Raw genomic sequence first — 20,554 nt, 5'->3', positions numbered from 1 at the left:
CCACAGTCAGCACTTTCTGACCTCCCACTCTAGTTCTCCTCAGTAAGAATCTTTACAAAATTCTCATGCAGCATGCTCAGTATACACTGTCCATACTGACAGAAGCACACACACCCCAAACTTGGTGTACCCACTGTTCCCAGGTACTCTTAGTTAGTGTGAAGGAGTGTTCACAGATGGCAGTCATAAAATCGGGACATTTGGTCACCCTAGCCTGCATTTTGCAAGACCCCTGTGTGGGGATAGTCTTACATGACAGACATAGGTGTTCTGGGGGAGGGTTTGAGAGATTGACAACTTTGCAGATCCTCCTGTTCTTTGCCCTATAGTGGGACCAGGTAAGAGTTTGCAGAACCTACCTCATTACGCACTCCATAACCTTGGAGGTAGGATTCCTCACTGTGTCCACTTCAGCATCCACTCAGCATCCAGAGAGGCTACTTATGCTGGGCACTGGGCTCTGGGTTTGCCCCACTGTTCTGAAGCACTTGGAGGAGAGGAAGGTGATCAGGAACAATCAACATGGATTCACCAAGGGCAAGTCATGCCCGACCAACCTGATTGCCTTCTATGATGAGATAACTGTCTCTGTGGATATGGGGAAAGTGGTGGACATGATATACCTTGACTTTAGCAAAGCTTTTGATATGGTCTCCCACAGTATTCTTGCCAGCAAGTTAAAGAAGTATGGATTGGATGAATGGACTATAAGGTGGATACAAAGCTGGCTAGATCATTGGGCTCAAAGGGTAGTGATCAATTGCTTGATGTCTAGTTGGCAGCCAGTATCAATCGAAGTGCCTCAGGGGTTGGTCCTGGGGCCAGTTTCATTCAACATCTTCATTAATGATCTGGATGATGGGATGGATTGCACCTTCAGCAAGTTTGGGGATGACACTAAGTTGGGGGCAGAGGTAGATATGCTGGAGGGTAGGGATCGGTTCAGAGTGATCTACAAAAATTGAAGGATTGGGCCAAAAGAAATCTGATGAGGTTCAACAAGGACAAGTGCAGAGTTCAGCACTTAGGACGGAAGAATCCCATGGACTGCTACAGGCTGGGGACTGACTGGCTAAGCCAGGACTGGCTCCAGGGTTTTTGCCGCCCCAAGCAGCAAAAAAACCCCAAAAAACCCTGTGATCGCGATCTGCAGCTCTATCACCACTGCTTCAGTCTATGGCGGCAATTCAGCGACTAGTCCTTCGCTCCAAGAGGGAGTGAGGGACCCACCGCCGAATTGCCGCTGAAGACCCGGACATCCCGCCCCTCACCATTGGTCACCCCAAACAGCTGCTTGCTGGGCTGGTGCCTGGAGCCGGCCCTGGGCTAAGCGGCAGTTCTTCAGGAAAGGACTTGGGAATTACAGTGGATGAGAAGCTGAATATGAGTCAACAGTGTAACCTTGCTGCAAGAAGGCTAACGACATATTGGGCTGCATTAGTAGGAGCATTGCCGGCAGATCGAGGGAAGTGATTATTCCCCTCTATTTGGCACTCCACATCTGGAGTATTGTGTCCAGTTTTGGGCCTCGTACTACAGAAAGGATGGGGACAAATTGGAGAGAGTCCAGCAGAGGGCAACAAAAATTATTAGGGGGTTGGGGCCCATGACTTATGAGGAGATGCTGACAGAACTAGGCTTATTTAGTCTGCAGAAGAGTGAGGGGGGATTTGATAGCAGCCTTCAACTACCTCAAGGGGAGTTCCAAAGAAGATGGAGCTAGGCTGTTCTCAGTGGTGGCAGATGACAGAACAAGGAACAGTAGATTCAACTTGCAGTGGGGGAGGTCTAGGCTGGATATTAGGAAATACTATTTCACTAGGAGGGTGGTGAAGCACGGGAGGTAGTGGAATCTTTACCCTTAGAAGTTTTTAAGGTCCGGCTTGACAAAGCCCTGACTGGGATGAATTAGTTGGGGTTGGTCCTGCTTTGAGCAGGGGGTTGGACTAGATGACCTCCTGAGGTCTCTTCCAACCCTAATCTTCTATGGTTCTATGATTCTCTGCTTCTGTTAGTTATTGTTGAGATGGCACTTTCATTCTAAGCCCTTATTTTCAGTGGCTCCTTTAACCATTCCTGTTGGGGCAGAAATTTCACATGTTCCTTCTCACTGCAGAAGTGAATTCATTTGGGAAATTGGAAGAAAATCTCTTCAAGCATTGTTGAAGCATAGCCACTCAGCCAAAGGTGTGTTTTTTGATACTTCCCCCCCTTTGCAGGGTCGGTGCAAGGAAGTTTTGCGCCCTAGGCGAAACTGCCACCTTGCACCCCCCCCCAGCCCTGCGGCAGCTCTGCCCTGAGGCGACCCCTGTGGCAGCTCCCCCCCCGGGAGCCATCCGGCACCTCCCCACCCCAGCTCACCTCTGCTCCAGAAGCCCTCCTGTCAGGAACCCCAGGGCTACCTGCCGGCGGCTCAGACTCCCTCTCCCTTCCAGCGCAGCAGCCGCTGAAAGGCTTTTAAAAAATGGGGGCCCCCCGCTTTTTGGCACCCCCAAATGTTGGCACCCTAGGCAACCGCCTAGTTGGCCTAAATGGTAGCACCAGCCGTGCCCCTTTGTCTTTAAAAAAGATCAAAGAATTTAAGAGAATCAGCAGTGGTATTGCAACATTGTCTGAGACTTTCATTCCATGAGATTCAAAAAACAGAATTAAAACTCCTATAATAACTACCTGTAACGTGCTGAGCAGCCTCAACTCACATTGACTTCAGAGGGAGTTGAACACTTTGCAGGTTCTGACCCATAATGACCATACCTTGCCAAACAATGAGACATAGGATGCAGTACATATGATGTATGTATGGGGCAGGTTGTATTGCCTATTAATGTTGCCTGACATTTCTCATTATAAGACCCTGCTTTTAGTTCACTTATAAGTTTTCCAAACTTAAGTGTCTGGTGTCACGGAGTGTGGGGGAGTCCGGCCCTGTACCCCTCTTCCTGGGACTCACAGTGACTCTCAGCCAGCCAGTAAAGCAGAAGGTTTATTGGACAACAGGAACACTGGTTACAGCACAACCAGGACCCCTCAATCGAGTCCTTCTGGGGGTTCAGGGAGCTTGGTTCCCAGCGTGGGATTCCCTGAACTCTCCCCCCAAGCCCCAAACCGAAAACTGACCTCACCCTCTCCACTCAGCTCTTATCCTTTGTCTAGCTCCCCTCCCCGCTCCTAGCTCATGTTACAGGCTGACTACCTGTCTCTCACCTAAACTGCTCTCTGGCTCTCCCATCTCCCACACAGACAGCCCCTGCTCCATCACATCTGGGCTGAAATTTTCCAGCCAAGATGATTCAGCCAGTTCTGAGAATGAGGATAAGGAAAAATGCATTGTTTTGCCCAAAACAAAACATTCTGGTAATCTATTCTTTGAAAATCTCTAGCACCCTGATGCTTTGGAGAAAGGACTTGGTAGGGCAGTGCCATGTATGTCAGGGATGTGTCTTTTGCTGCCCCCATGGAAATCCACCCAAATTTGGCCAAGTTATAAGCCCTTGAAAAAATTCACAGGCTTAGTAGAGAATTATCAGATTTAGCAGCTTTTCCCAAAGATTCCTTCTACACTGGGCATGCTCCAACCCAGGGCTAAGTTAGACTTCCCCTGAAGTTGCAGCTTTGGACTGCTGTGGGGTGTGCTGGGACTGGGTCCAGGGCTGGGCACTCGCACTGGAAGTAGGGAAGCTGTCTCTCCTGCTCTCTCAGTGCCTCTCTTGTTGGGACCAGGCAGCATGAAGAAGGAAGCTGTCTGATTTGAATGCAGAGGGACAAGAGATGGATGGGAGGGCAAGGAGATTGTTACTGGGAGCCAGGAAGTGGACTTGGGAGCCAGTAGGTGCAGAGAGACTGAGATTGGTTGAGGAGGTCATGGAGGGAGATTGGGACTGGGATTCAGTGCAAATGGGACACATCTGTGTGTGTGTGGGTATGTGGAGGGTTGCAAATGGGGACCAAGGTGGCGGAGAGAGACCAGATCAGAGGAGCCAGGTGAAGTGGGGAGTGGGACTGGCTGGACAGGGAGCTGTTGGGAGGGGACTGAGTGGACAAGGAAACTGAGTGTGGTGGGAGACTGGGACAGGAAGTCTGGAGGTATTAGAGTAGGACTTGATGGCCAGGGAGACTGGAAATTGCATTTTTCTATGTTGCTCCATCAACAGGATTGTAAATACGTTACATTGAATTATATATTGTTTAAGCAAAACATTTTTCTTTCTCTGAGATGCACATATATATTACTTTAACAATACTTGGGCATTTGTGAACAGTCAAAGATTTGAAGTCCAGAAAAGGTCATTGAGCCTGACCTTCTGTAGAACACAGGCCATAAAAATTCACCCAGTAATCTCCAAATCAAGCTCATAACTTCCTGTTGAGTGAAAGCATATCTTTTAGAAAGAAATCCAGTCTTGATTGTTTGATGAAAGACCCTATCATAACATATACACAATAGGGGACAAAGGGAAAATCAGCCATGAATTTCCTCACCTTAGGCAAATTCAGATCTTTAATGTTGCATGATCACAAACATTTACATCTCAATATACAAACTTCGTTGTATGAGTGATTAAGAAATAATAGCTGTGCCATGTTACCTGAGCATTCTCCTCTTGAACTTCAGAGATGCAAATTTATTCACAGACTAAAACCAGAGATCTCATTTAGTATGAATGTGTGCATGTAGCAGCATGTGTAATACAAGGAAAAAATGTAACTTGAAAAGAGAGTTATGGGGTTATAAGCCTCAGAGACATTTGCAGTTATTAGATTTGTTCAGCTACATTAACAGCTGTTTTGAGCTTTTGGGATCAATGAGTATGTGTGCAATTAGAGGCTTCCATTTCCAGTTAATACAGAAAGAGATGTTACAAGTACACCATTTGTCCTAAAGGTTCAAATAATTTTTTTATTAAATAATAAAATACAAAGATTAGCATTCTGGGAGAATTTCTGTCAAGCAAATTATATTCCACAAACTGTTTTCCCAAGTATTAGCTTTGGCTTTCCCTGCACTGATGCTTAACTTTATGGAATTACAATGTAAAATAAAGCATTATAATTAGCTGCCAGCTGTGCAGTTGTGTAATTACTATTGTAAGTCAGAACTTTTTGCTAGATATCGCGTGTGTGTAAATGTACATATGCACAGCTACATGACTTATTATAGACACTCCTTGATAGCCAAATATAATCTAACTGGCCAAAACAAGCGTATGTATGTAACTGAAAATAATTGCAATTGTTATTGGTAGTAAAACCTGTTGATCATTTTACCAACTGGCTGAACAGGGTCATATAATCCTATCTCAACATGATTGCTTAACAGGTATAAACTATATTTCCATAAGCATCTTTATATCCATATAACTACACACACAGTAAGGGTTGCACCATTTTAACTGTGTTAGTTTCTAAATCAAAGTAATTACAGCAGTACAAAACTGTGTAGCCCAGTCCTCAGTCACCCATGTCCCCCCCCCTTCTGTTTAAAGAGGCTGAAATATTATCCTCTACTCTACCAAGAAACCTATTGCTACATACCCCTGTACTGACTTCAACTACATTGATACAAGATAGTCTTAAACCAATTTAAGAGTCTCCACACAAGAGGATTACACCAGTTTAACCAAATTCCGTTTCTAAACCAATTTAGTTAAATTGGTACAATCACCTGGGATAGAGAAGGCCTTAGAATCTTTAAAACTTTGTTTACATTTATTTAACTTCAGTGACTACCTAACCTTTTAGATAAAGGTTGTTGTTGTTAAAAGATTCCAACCTTCCTCTTCAGCTATGGTGTGAGGACATACGGTAAACATGTTCTAAGACACTGCTTCCTACTATTAAGTGGCTTTCAAGCAAAAGTAGGGATGACCAGACTTGGCATTGCTGATAGTTACAAGGGTCTTTTTAAAAACTAGAAAATAAAAACGAATAAAATCAGGCCCTCTTTATACATCATAAACAAACAAAATAAGTACATACATAAAAAACAAGCAATGCTCCCAATTTTAAAAGAACAATTTGCAGTTAACCTGAAATGGAAGGGCAGGAACAAATTTAATAAATGAGATATACAATAACAACCGTCACAACATTAGCTGAGAAACTGCAATGGAATGAAAAACTACTTCTTCACGAATACTTTCAGTAGCTGAAATTACTATTATCTGCTAAAGTATATTGCATCAATTTTCCCTAGAACTATAATGCATAATTTCATGTATGCCTCCTGAAACTTGTGGTAAAGTATATTTTATTAATCTAAAAATATAAAATACATTATATAAGCTGAAAGCTTCAAAAACAGTGACAACACAAATTTTCCACGTGATTGTCATTGATTTTCAAAAGACTGTTACCTGAGTAGAAACAGATGGTTCTTCCAACTCTGTTTGCTTTGTTTTGTTTTGAATACATGACACTAATTGATCAGTGTGATAGAAAATAAACCCACAACTTTGATATTTTAAATGGCATTTTTGCGGATTAAAGACTTCAAGGATCTCTCATTTATATGAAGAAACCTGCCTACTTTTCTTTTTGCCCTGGAAAAGTCTGGGAACATAAGAATCTTTTCCCCAAAATATGTTTTGTTACAAAATGGACAGAAAAGTATCTGTATCTAAGAACAAATGAGAGCAATTAACAATCTTTCTAGAAACAAATGAAATCAATTTAAAAAGTTCCTCTAATGTTTAATCTAAAAGAGATGTGACTTGTAAAATGACAATGAAGTTCATTCAGATGATAATTTGACATAGCCATCAGAATTTCCTTTTACAAAGATTTTACACTCCAGCTTCTATGAAAGGGTTCCACCGTCACTCTGTGTGCTTAGGGAGAAGACTTCTCTCCCTTTCCCCTGCAGATCTTCCCAGTGTCCAGCTTGATTACTCAGAACTGGATTTGCCCCTTAGTGCCTGATTCTTCATTGGAATGCAAAATCAGGCCCTTTTGGGTAGCTCTATGCAGTCTCAATCCCATTTAAAGTCTGACAAGCTAAAGATGTACACTAGTCTGAATATATACTAGACAGCTAAAGCATCATGTGGGTTCCTTAATGACAGGTGTGCAATACTCATATAGGTTTTTGAATATCCATCTTCATAATTTTTATAAATCAAGACACTGATCACTAAAAATTTTCTTTAACAAAAAATTTAAATACTGCTTAATACTATTGTTGGAACAATTCCTGCTGCTGGAAACAAGGGGTTCAGAGATTATAAGGCCAGAAGGGGATCACTGTGATTGTCTATCAGAGGGGTAGCAGTGTTACTCTGGATCTGTAAAAAGCAAAAAAGAGTCCTGTGGCACCTTATAGACTAACAGATGTATTGGAGTATAAGCTTTTGTATTCACCCACGAAAGCTTATGCTCCAATACATGTGTTAGACTATAAGGTGTCACAGGACTCTTTTGTGATCATCTAGTCTGGCTTCCAACATAATACAGGCCATAGACTTCCCTGAATTAAAGTAACAAAACTATTGGCATTAAATATAGCATCATGATTTTTTCATGCAACATGTTAACTATCTTCAGGTTCATTAACCAAAACAAGCAGGGCGGGCTATGACATCATTTTCCTGTAGAAGAAGCTGAGAACCCTTCTCAGAGGCCTGTGAACCAATGCAGCCTGGCCCTGTTTTCATTTCTGTAGTTATTTTTCTACCATCCTGGCTAATTAGACAATGCAACCGAAGTATCTTTGATTTGCAGCTAGAGAAACTGAAAATGTCTAACCTTAGCTTGGAGTTCCCTTCTTTAAAATCAATACCATCAGGAAACATAAGCAACAGCAAAACATCTGAGCAATCAGAAAAACAGAAAAGGGTCAGGAAAGTGTTAAAGGACAGAAAGAATGAGTAGGAGGAGAAAAGCTTTAGCAACACCATAACACTAGCATTAGTTAAGAGAGAGTCTATAACAAGTTTAATATCAGAACACTAGATATAGTAGCAATTATCCCTAAATTAAGAAATGCAAAAGAGAGAATACTGTGAACAAGGTGTCATAGTCACAGTGCAACCTGTTTTAGACTCCATTAGTCTTTCTCATGTGCACCATTTGTGGATCAGCCTTGCTACCATCACACTTCTCTGGAAGAACCACATGGTTCAGCCATTCTGGAACTGGATTTCTGCATGGCAGCCCGCCTAGTTCCCAACTGTATTAAGGCAACAGGCCCAACTGGCCTTAGCACCTGTCAGAGTCTCAATTCGGGAGCCTGTGACAGTGTAGGTTTGCAGTGACACAGAAACAGCGTCTTCAGAACATTAGCATTATTTATTCATTCATGCAGAAAGAGGGTTGGTTTTTGTTTTTTTTAAATTCACTTTCCATGAGAGTTTGGCTCAGACACCTGAATAAGAGTCATGCTCACCTGATCAAATAACAAATATTATACCGTTTGATCAATCCCGGCTGAGCCAACTCAGTCGGAGTTTTGTGATTCAGGTTTTGAGTAGCAAGCCCGGAAGTAATTGAAATTCATGAAAATACTTATAAAAATTTAAATAGCAACAGCATGAGATTCTGTGATCCCAAAATAGGCAAGATTTGTCAAATTATTTGTTACGAATTAGTCACTCATAGCACTTATCAAGAATGGTTATTTAACATGCAAAGTGTGTAGACATGGTAGTGTGGCTATCTGGTACTGAATTGTACTGTTCTAACTTGTGCTTACCTGTATTGATTAGTTTCAATTACAAGGGCATTAATTTCCTGTCTGACAGCTGTTTGATGCCCTTTATGTATTAGACTGGCAGTATGAATGCACTTCCTCATGGTGTAGTAGCTATGTAGACAGAATTACTGTGACACATTGAGACACATTGGTGTAGAAGTGTGAGGAAACTAGCACTGTATATGTTCTGGGGAATGCAGACCAGGAGCTGTCATGCTTTCACTATCATGCTTACAAGGCTTCATATGGAGTATGTGCTAAATAAAATGTGCTATCAATTTAAAGAGAAATAAAACCTGTTGGCAAAAATGTTAATACATTACTGGTTGAAAAATGCAGGATTATCTTTGTGAAAATATTCAAACAAATTTTGCAAAAAAAATTCATCAACATTTTGAATTTTCAGACATTTCAATAACTTTATAAACTGATGAAAAAATAGAAAAAAATGTAAGCTTTGCAAAGCTTTAGTAATTTTGAAAAATTTTCAACCATCTCTACCAGTGCTCATTACTTGTCATTTTTTAAAATTGCATTGTTGGATTTGTGTGTAGATTTGAATATCATAATCAAGAATATAGCAATCTGCCAGTGTCTTAACTATGAAGCAGATGACTAAATTCTCCACATACTTATTACAGGAACTCCTTGAGTCTTCATCATCCTCTTTAGTTTTATCGGCTGTTGACTGTCAGGCTACCAGTTACCTTTTGGATTATCTTCAAGAATCAATGGATTGGAAGCTAACAGACGTAGATGAGTTTGAGGTATCTAAGCTGGAAGTAGACACATCCAAGCCCAACATATTTGTGATAAGGCTACAGCCAATCAGCAGGTATGGAGCTTGTTGCAATAAAGATTGGAATGGACATTTCTGTATATTTTCAAGCCTTCTTGAAAATTCCATGTGTATTAACCATGTATATAAGTCACTGGGCCCAGATTTGTAAAAGCTATTGAGGCATTGCTATGCTCAGTGTTGCAACACCTAACTGATTTGGGATCCTAAATCTTATTTTCAAAAGGAATTTACGCACTTAGGAGCCTGAATCACATTGGCAGTAAAGTGTCTGAGTTCCTAAATCCCTTTTGAAAATTGGATTTAGGATCCTAAATCAGTTAGGTGTTGTAATGCTGAGCACAGCAATACTTAAAAACCTTTAAAAATCTGTCCCTAAAACAATAGGGTTACAGGATTAAGAAAGTTATTATCAAATATTTTGTCCTAAATACACACACTGTATTATTTCACATTGTCCGTTTACGAAGGACAGTAATTGAATGGTGTAGAGAAGGTCAGTCAAATTTTATCTGTGTCATTATACTGGAAACATGGAGCACCTAATGGAATTAAATGGCAACACATTTATAACTGATAAAGGGAATTATTTTAAGCAACATGTAATTAACCTGTGGAATTCACTGCCATAAGGTATTCCAGAGTTTAAGAACCTAGCAGGATTATAAAAAGGATTGGATGTTTATATCAATATTGAGATCAGTCTTAGTCACATTAGACAGGTTAATGAAATTATAAATATTAAATAAATTAGAAATTATACAATTTCAAAGGACATTATCAAATCCTTGTATCAGAGGGGTAGCCGTGTTAGTCTGGTTCTGTAAAAGCAGCAAAGAATCCTGTGGCACCTTATAGACTAACAGACATTTTGCAGCATGAGCTTTCATGGGTGAATACCCACTTCTTCGGATTCTTCTCTTGCATCCGAAGAAGTGGGTATTCACCCATGAAAGCTCATGCTGCAAAACGTCTGTTAGTCTATAAGGTGCCACAGGATTCTTTGCTGCTTTTATCAAATCCTTCATGCTTCTAGGACTAAGCCATCTTCTCTCTGATGGGGTGAGGGAGAAAGTTCCTTCATAGGCATATTATTGCATGATTGTTAATTCTGGGGCTTTTACACCTCTCTCTGGAGTGTCTGGTATAGCACTGTTGGAGATAGGATACTGAACTATATGGACCATTCTCCTGAGCTGGAATGGCAATCTGTATATTTCTGTGTTTCTGTTTCAACAAAAAGCTATGAAGTTTATAGGTAGTCCTATCAGGTGCTGTCAATATTCCTGTTAGGTGCTTTATCTCAATATAGTCATACAAATTATTGAGTTTGACAGGACTTTGATTATTTTATTTAATCTGATAACTTGTTCTGTTGTCAATTTCACCACCACTTGACATGTTTCTAACCAGCATTTCCATTCTCTTCCAAGTGACAGCAGTGATAAATTACTGTAAACATTTCTGTCACTGATGTCAAGAGAGGCAAGAGCACATGGAAATGCTTTTAAACATAAAAGTAAATTGTACATGTGAAAAATCTAAAGTTTCATTGAAATTTATTTTGCATCTGTGCTCATTGAAATCTACCCTGTAACACCCTCAAGCCTTTGAACACTTGCTTTCACATTTATAGCTCTCAGAATTCAGTACAATCAATCAACTAGTGTACTTTGAAGTTGATGCTAAACATTTGCAAACCACACTGCAAGATGTTGAGATCAACAGGAAGCAACTTTTAAAATATTAACTTCCTATTTCCAATGTTGAGTTTTGCTTATTGCTGTGCCCTGAAGGCCAACTTATGTCTGTCCCATGGAAAAGGGGGAAGCAGATGCTGGGTAGTCTCTTCTTGCCCCAGTGGACCTGCACAGAAGGCAGCTATAAGTTGGTTTGCTGTGCTGAGGAGCACTGCCAACACCATTAGGAACCCTAGTAAAAGCATGTGTGGGCACAGTAAAGATAGAACCTATCCTGCTTGCAGTGGGGAGGGATAGCTTAGTGGTTTGAGCATTGACTGGCTAAACCTAGGGTTGTGAGTTCAATCCTTGACAGGGCCACTTAGGGATCTGGGGCAAAATCAGTACTTGGTCCTGTGAGTGAAGGCAGGGGTCTGGATTCAATGACCTTTCAGGGTCCCTTCCAGCTCTATGAGATAGGTATATATCCAACACAAGCCATCAAGCACCACCATAAGAGTGTTAGAGAGAGAAGGTCTGGATACACCATTTGCATAGGTGTAGCAAGTCACTCTGCTTAGTTCGTTTCCCTGGTGCCTCAATATATGCACCATCACTTGGACAATGGAGCTCCTCCATAGCTCCAGTATAACTCTTTCTCTATCAAAGACATAACTGGACCCTAAGATAGCATAATGATATATAGCATGTCACAATATAGGTACAGGCAAGAGCCCTCTCCTAAGGAGCTTCTAAGCTAATATCAGACAAGATGACATAATGAGAGGGGACAAAACTTAATGAGATGGAGTCTGGGGAGGGAAGGACCAGGTTAATACCAGTAACATGGCTTCTTGTTCTGGGGAATTCAACAGCTTGGTGGAGCAAAGTTTGAGTTTTTCAGGAGTAAAATAAATACATCTCTTAGTTGACTAGTTTCTTATGGGCTTTGCAGAAAAAAGAAATGGACTTTAATGAAGGATTGAATAAGGAGGGAGTAGTAGCTTTGCAGACCAGCATAGGAAGGGCATGCCAAAACTCCAGAAGTTTCTTGAGAATATTATTCTGGTCCATGCAATATTTTAATTATCTTTCCTTTTTTGTATAGATTAAATGATATTTCTACTGCAAAGGCTTTCGCTGCAAATGGTAAGCAATGTGGCTGCTGTATCCAATGCTTCATGATTTGATCCTATTTTCCTGAGGGTGCATGCTATACCTTCTAGTGATTCCCAACAATAGGTATGATATTATTACTAATTCTTTAGGATTCTTTTAATCTATCAGCACCTATATTACTTGTCTATAGCCAATCACCATAGCATTTAGGTACTGACAGCCTGATCCAAAGTCCACTGGAATAAATGGAAGTCTCCCAGTTGACTTTACTGGATCAGGCCCTAAATATGACTGGTCTTTTTGTGATTGATACTGTGAATTCCATCCCTGCTTCAGTGATAAGCTTCTGCTCACCGTGTCTCCTATTTACTTCTGTACATTTTAGCCGACCCACTCATATGTCTGTACATTACAGTGCACACAACTAAATAGGAGGTGTCAGCTCAAAAGGACAAGATTGTGGTCTTAGGCTAGAAAAATGGTACACGTGATTGAAAAGATTGGGAAATGCTTCTCTTGCCTCTGTAAAATGATAACGGGGCCCTTCAAAGAGTGCTTGATTTTAAGTTTAATTTTTTGTTGTCTTTATAGGTACCACACAATGCTTTTTAAGGGGGCATCAGTGCATACATTTCTGTATTAAAAACCTTTTCTTTTCCTTAGGGTATGTAAGCTAGCTGTAAAACAATTAATAGGCAGCACTAGTTTTCACAGGGTTTTAACTTGGGCTCCAAATTAGAACTCCTATTATGAAGCTTGCAAATAATTGTGGGGGGCAATCTCATGGGCCCCAGTGATTGCCCACACAATCAAGTCACTACTGTAGGTGGCTAAGTGGCTATACAATGTGCCTGCAATTATATGTGTCCCAAAAACTGCAGATCTAAAATCAGAGGCAGCTTTTGGAAATCAGGAAGAACACCTTAGTTCTGAAATTAATGGTGCTTTATTTTTGCATAGGACAAAGTGAATTTGATTTTTAAAAGAAATTATTAGCTCTCTGTCTCTGAATCATTGAGACACTATGGTAGCATCACTAGCCAAAAAAAAGCACAAAACACTGGAGAACTAGAGGCTCAGAGCTTTTCTAAACTCCACCAGCTGGTAGCAGACCCCAAGGGACATTCCGCCAGATGGGGACTGCCAGAGTGTAGCACTTTCTGGCCACAACCCCTCAGATCTCTCCTATTCTGGAACTGCAGAAGTGGTGGGATGATGTAGGAATTAGCTATACTCACTCTATGTGTACAGGGGACTCACTGCTCCAGCAAAGAAATGGCCTGTTTCTGCTTCCTTTGCACACCTGAGCAGCAAAAGCTAGGCCCTGGCCTGCATTTCAATTGTGCCATCAGCTGTATAAAAGTAGAAGTGTGTACTGGCTCCACAATTCATGTTCAGTCCTTGTGATGCTTTTGCCAACCATGGTGATACCAAAGCACTGCCCAATAACTCCTGAAAATATCAGTGACAGTGAATTTAAACTTAAAAAAATGAAGTTACTAAAATGCTGATTTAAAAAGAAAAAAATCCCATTGAAGGTCTATGGAATTGATGGGACAAAATCATATAGGAATCTCACTGTTCTCTTCCAATAACTGCATTATATAAAGGGTTCCCATTACAGCTTTCCAAATCATGCATTCCATGTTCGAGCAAATCTGTTTGTTATTGGCAGCACAACACAATCCATTTACCAAATGTTACTGCTATCAGGAGACCTCTTGAGGTTACAATTCCTTGCAGGGTCATTAATTATTTGTATTTATTATTTACTGACAACTGATAGCTACTATTTGGTGTTTGGACCAGTAACAACAAATGCCATTTATCACATCCCTGTAACATGAAAAGAATGCCGTAAATAAATGTTGTGTATTGTTTCTGACAACACCAACAGTAAAATCAGGAGAAATACTGCAGACCTGTAACAGTGAACAGCAACTCAAAAAGACTTGTATGCATGTCACAGTAAATTCTTTACTTTCCTCACAGGGGCATGCACAGGAATAAAAATGTGGCCGCTTTTGGAGGGGCACTTTCTGTGCACCCTGTGGCTGGAGGAGCTCTCTCTGTCTGGGCAGCCAGAGGACATGGTTTTCCCTGCTGTGGCCCCCAGGACCAGGGGAGATGGTTCTCCTCCTCTCCCACCCCCAGCAGCTGGATCTGCCCCCATTCCCATCCTGGCTTTGGAGGAGTTTTGTGCCTCCTGCTGGTCATCTTGGGAATTATTTCTCCAGCATATGGAGCACCCTCTGCGGGCCGGTGTCTCGCCTGCTGCTGGCCCCGTGTCCCTCACGGACCCTGGTGCCCTTTATCTTGGGGTTCTGCCCCAGCGGTAAGCCCACACTCTGGGTCTCCCCTCCCAGGGGAACCTCCAGCCCTCTAAACCTACCTTGCCTCAATGGCTACTGCCAGTCATCATCTAGCCCCCACTCACTGGGGCAGACTAAAGTCTGTAAAGAACTCATCATTGGCAAGGGAGTCAGACCAGCTGCCTCTGCCTAAGCCCAGGCTGCACCTCTGCAACCCCTGTACCAGCTTTGGCCTTTAACAAGGCCTGCAGCCTGGGGATTTCCCAGGCTGGAGCTCCCCAGCTCCCTTTCCCCTTCTCCAGCACTGCTCCACCTCAGGTACCTTGCTCCCAGGCAGCTAGCCCTTCCCACTCCAGGTCTAGAGCGAGACTCCTCTAGCTTCTGACCCCCAGCCCTCTTATCAGGGCCAGCTGGGCCCTGATTAGGCATGGCCCCAGCTGTGGCTGCTTCCCCAGTCATCTTAGCTTGGCTGCTTTTAATCCCTGTTCTCCAGGAGTGGAGCAGCCACCCCTCTACACACCCTCCCCCTTAGAGACTCCCCCCCATGTGGTCTTATCTCCCCAGCTTCCCTCTTAGCTGGGCCTGCAAGATGTCTCTCCTGCCACTGGAGCAGCCGGCTCCCTTCCTCAAGGGTTTGGGTGCCCACTGTAGCCTGCTCAGCTCCCACATGGGTTCCACTTTTTATCTGGGGCCTCCCTATCCCAGACAATCCCCTTTCTAGGGCCCTGGTTCTCACCACCCCCTCCTTCAGGGCAGTTTCAGACCCAGGCCGATCCTACAGCCTGCCCCTCCTTCTCTGGGTGCAGGGCCGGCTTAACTGGCCCTCTTTGTGGCAAAGGAAGCATTTCCAGTGTCTGTTGGCCACAGCTCTCCCACAGTTTGTCTCTGGCATAGCCCTTCCTGCAGGGCAAGCTTGGGCCCTGCGAGTCCCATAGGGGTACTCCCTCTTCATGTGCCCCAGTTTCCTACAGGCCCAACATGTTTGGGGGCCCCCTGCTACCCTCACAGGGAGAGCTCCCTCAGTTCCTTCCTTGTCCAGGTAGGGTCTCTGTGCCCCAACCTGTTAGGGGCACTCCCTTCTGTAGTGTCCCAGTCACCCACAGGCGAAACAGTCTTTAGGCCCCGGCACTGGCCTCTGGCCCCAGGTGCCTGGCTTCCAATGAGGTCCATGTGCCCTCCCCCTGCAGCAGCTGAAGCAGTCCCCCTTGCTGCTCAGCGAGCCAGGCCACACAGGCTCTCCAGTACCAGTTCACCATTTTCTCCACCTTCAGTTCCTCAATTTCAGATCCAGGCAATAGTCCCATACTCCTTGCCCTGCCCCTTGTATCAGGGGTGATCGTCTATGCCCGCATTCTCCACCACATGTAACAGGGTCCAGACTCACCACCTTTGGCACCTCCTGCTGGTTCCTCCGGGAATTAGCTCTTGTCAGCTGTGGAGCACTCTCTGCATGTTATGTCTCACCCATTGCCTGCTCTGCTGATTTGGGAACTGCCTTGCTCCCCGCTCGGCGGTGTCTGCTTCAGGACACTGCCCTTCAGCAGCACCCACTATTCTACTCTCATCCCCTTCCTGGGGGGGGGGGGGTAACGACAGCCTTTGGCTTGCACCTGTCTCAGTGACCAACCACAACCCCAAAGTCTAGCCTCTCACCTCAGGGGCAAGTTGCAGTCAGTCTTGGCCACACTCCTCCATGGCCAGATGCAGTGCAAGGGGGGACCCAGGCCCACCCACTACTCTGGGTCCCAACCCAGGGACCCTCGAGTGGCAGCCTCCCTCTGCCCTCCTTCTCTCCCCTCTCATCTGCCTATCTTTCCTGGGCCACTTCCCCTTTGGCCCCATGCACCTTCTCGACCCTTTTTAACAGGGGCCACAGTCTGGCAGGTAACTGAGACAGAGCTCTCCTCTGCTCCCCAAGCCTGCCCAGCACTGCTCTGTCCAAGATGCTACCTTCTTACCTCAGGAGCTGGCCCTCCTCCCTTACTAATCAGGGAGAGGCTGCCCTCTCCTTTGCTAGGCAGTCTTTATATAGGGCCCAGCCTGGCCCTGATTGGCTGCCTCTTTCTTTACCCTGATTGGCTCTCCACAGGCCTTTGCTGATTGATTGCTGGTCTGTGCAGCCTCTTTGGCCTGTTCCAGCCCTTTTTCTGTTGGAGTGGGGCAGCTGCCCCACTACACTTCCCCAAAATTCCAAGTATCCAGACCTATGGTTTTGGTTAAGATTTCTTTTTCTCTCTGTGTATAGGTAATAACTGTGAAAAGATCCCATTGACTATGTCTCTCATTTTTTAAAGATCATTTTTTTCTCTCTTGGGCCATACTTCTTTCACGTCTTCAAGATACTGTGTTTTTCCCCTGATTTTTATCTTTGTCTTTTGTTCCTTCTGTTTCCTTTCAGTATTTTCTCTTTCTCTCTTGTTTGAGGCAGAGTATATGACATTCACTTGGGATCCCCCCCCCCATTTTCCCTTTTGCTAAGATTCTTTCCTTCTCAGTAGAACCTTTCCTCTATATCAGCTGTCAGTTAGATTCTTCTCCCTTAAGTGCCTGTTCCTGCACCCATTGAAGTCAGTGGCAAAACTCCCATAGACTTTAATGATGTGAGATCAGGCCTTTAATTGCTTCCTCATTTATTCCGCCTTTCCTTCTTATTCCCAGTCTGTTCCTCCTAAGCCCTATTTCTTACCTGTTACTTTTCTCCATTATTTCACCTCTTTCTCCTTCCTTCACTTTCCTATTCTCCTCTCTTGCTATTTTTTTTCTGACCCTTCTCTTTCTTTTGACTTCTCTCCTTCCATTCCCTTTCCTGTCCCTCAGTTCTTCTCTTCCTTCCTCCCCACCCCAATGGTGTAAAAGTCCAGTGAGGAAATGAAGATAGATTAGGAAGTAACATATGATAGTCCTAGTGCTGATCCTGTGGTTCTTATTTAAATCAAGTGTTCACTGAAATTAATGGGAGCCTCAGTAGAGACTGCAGGTTCTGGACCTTCCAGAAGGGAGCAGGGGAATTATTTTCTGTTATCAGTTTTGGTGGAGGTTCTTAATTGAGATAACTTTTGTATATCTGTTAGGTACTAAATATATGGTTGCAGGATTCTAGTTGTATTGCTGCCAGCTTTTTTGTGTTTTAACTTTTAAACATTATTATTTTAATTTCATAAATAGTAAGTAGGGCTTGCATTGTGCTGTGTGCTGTATAAACAGTGAGCTAGACACTGTGCTTGGACTGAAGAGTTTATAATCTAAGAAACATTCTTAAGGATACTTTAGAAGAAATGGATAGTGTGTGTGTCGTGGGGTTTTTGTATTTTTTTGGTAACAGGTGAATTGTAGTCTTTATCAAACATACTGTCCTGAGTGTTTTCACATGACAACTCCTCTGAATAAACAGATTGTCTCTAGACCTTTCTGAAAGCCAAAAGTCATTGATATTCTTGGTAGCTATAGCTACGCTTGTCTCCTTGTTTCAGTGAAATGCTAAATAATGTATTATTATCTCAGAAGTTCTTTGATTATCTTAAATGAGACACAAACACATGCATTTACCTTGTATTATACCTGCTGCAAATGGTAGCTCAAGCTGTTGGTTTTTTTAAAAAGAAACTGTTCCCTGTGCCTACTGCATATACATCTGCAGGATGTAATTTCTCAGAACTCCTAGATCAAATATATAAAATGTAAACTGTCATTTATGTTGCTGGGGAAAGTCTATGTGTGGTTTTTTTTATAGGAGATAAATTTTGATTATCATTTAAAAAAACACCTTTAGATAACTGCCCCTCTTGATTGAAATAGTTATTGGCTTAGTTGTGCAAACCTGGTAAAATCCTGTTGAAAAACAGTTACTTAAAGCTGCCTAAGTGTGAGAGCACAATTTCACTAAATAGAAAAGGTTAAAGGGGTAATGAAATGAGAGCAAATACTGATAAATGAAAATTAAACCCAGTTACTGTAGCTTGTCCACTTAGAATCCATGTTTTGGATTCTTCACTTAGAAGCCTGTTTTGGCTGGGTTGTGAAATATCCATTCTTTGGAAGGGTTTGCTTGGTAGATAAGAAGCAGTAAACGTACCGAGACAGGAAATATTAGCCCACTGACTGACTTCTCCATCAATCATTCTGAAAAAGCTAATGTTTTTTGAGATTTTTCCTAGCATTTTCAGGTGGCAAACTGAGATAGGCTGTACATTGTCATAATTATCTATGATTTTATGAATGATGAATGTTCCATAAGAAAATTCTTTGGACTCCCTTACTGAACACAACTGCAAAACTATGGCAAGACACTGAATTTGGAAAGCCTGGTAGTTTGTAATGACTTACTTTCTTTTCTCAGAAATGTTAACAGCAGGGCTAATTAATGATTTGCTTCTGCTCCTATTGAAGTCAATAGCAAAGTTTCCATTGAATTCAGAGTTAGTAGTATCACAACCAAAATTCACAAAGGCAAAGTAGAATTATTACTCTCAGTATAGTACATATTGTGCATATATCTTATGTATACTAACCCTTTGAACTTTGTTTGGTTTCCAATAATTCATAGATTCATAGATTCTAGGACTGAAAGGGACCTCGAGAGGTCATCGAGTCCAGTCCTCTGCCCTCATGGCAGGACAAAATACTGTCTAGACCATCGCTGATAGACATTTATCTAACCTACTCTTAAATATCTCCAGAGATGGAGATTCCACAACCTCCCTAGGCAATTTATTCCAGTGTTTAACCACCCTGACAGTTAGGAACTTTTTCCTAATGTCTAACCTAAACCTCCCATGCTGCAGTTTAAGCCCATTGCTTCTTGCTCTATCCTTAGAGGCTAAGATTAACAAGTTTTCTCCCTCCTCCTGATGATACCCTTTTAGAAACCTGAAAACTGCTATCATGTCCCCTCTCAGTCTTCTCTTTTCCAAACTAAACAAACCCAATTCTTTCAGCCTTCCTTCATAGGTCATGTTCTCTAGACTTTAAATCATTCTTGTTGCTCTTCTCTGGACCCTCTCCAATTTCGTCACATCTTTCTTGAAATGTGTTGCCCAGAACTGGACACAATACTCCAGTTGAGGCCTAACCAGCGCAGAATAGAGGGGAAGAATGACTTCTCATGTCTTGCTCACAACACACCTGTTAATGCATCCCAGAATCAAGTTTGCTTTTTTTGCAACAGCATCACACTGTTGACTCATATTTAGCTTGTGGTCCACTATAACCCGTAGATCCCTTTCTGCCGTACTCCTTCCTAGACAGTCTCTTCCCATTCTGTAGGTGTGAAACTGATTGTTCCTTCCTAAGTGGAGAACTTTGCATTTGTCATTATTAAACTTCATCCCATTTACCTCAGACCATTTCTCCAATTTGTCCAGATCATTTTGAATTATGACCCTGTCCTCCAAAGCAGTTGCAATCCCTCCCAGTTTGGTATCATCTGCAAACTTAATAAGCATACTTTCTATGTCAATATCTAAGTCGTCGATGAAGATATTGAACAGAACCGGTCCCAAAACAGACCCCTGCAGAACTCCACTTGTTATACCTTTCCAGCAAGATTGGGAACCATTAATAACTACTCTCTGAGTACAGTTATTGCCAGTTATGCACCCACCTTATAGTAGCCCCATCTAAATTGTATTTGCCTAGTTTATCGATAAGAATATCATGCGAGACCGTATCAAATGCCTTACTAAAGTCTAGGTATACCACATCCACTGCTTCTCCCTTATCCACAAGACTCGTTATCTTATCAAAGAAAGCTATCAGATTGGTTTGACATGATTTGTTCTTTACAAATCCATGCTGGCTATTCCCTATCACCTTACCACCTTCCAAGTGTTTGCAGATGATTTCCTTAATTACTTGTTCCATTATCTTCCCTGGCACAGAAGCTAAACTAACTGGTCTGTAGTTTCCTGGGTTGTTTTTATTTCCCTTTTTATAGATGGGCACTAGATTTGCCCTTTTCCAG

The 20,554-nt window shown here is 42.5% G+C and overlaps 1 protein-coding gene across 5 annotated transcripts in view; it reads left to right on the top strand.

Moving 5' to 3' along the window:
* IQUB (IQ motif and ubiquitin domain containing) overlaps positions 1-20,554 on the top strand; it is a 133,454-nt gene that overhangs the window by 75,652 nt on the left and 37,248 nt on the right. For all 5 annotated transcript variants that reach the window (XM_039510513.1, XM_039510499.1, XM_039510506.1 and 2 more), the window contains 2 exons: positions 9,328-9,521; positions 12,273-12,313. In XM_039510513.1, coding sequence (XP_039366447.1) covers positions 9,328-9,521; positions 12,273-12,313 — 235 coding nt within the window. The remainder of the gene's footprint in view (positions 1-9,327; positions 9,522-12,272; positions 12,314-20,554) is intronic.

The sequence above is a fragment of the Mauremys reevesii genome, linkage group 1 (genome assembly GCF_016161935.1).
Source record: "Mauremys reevesii isolate NIE-2019 linkage group 1, ASM1616193v1, whole genome shotgun sequence".
NCBI lineage: Eukaryota > Metazoa > Chordata > Testudines > Geoemydidae > Mauremys > Mauremys reevesii.
Note: the sequence above shows the minus strand (reverse complement) of the source record. Positions and strands in the feature narration are given on the sequence as shown.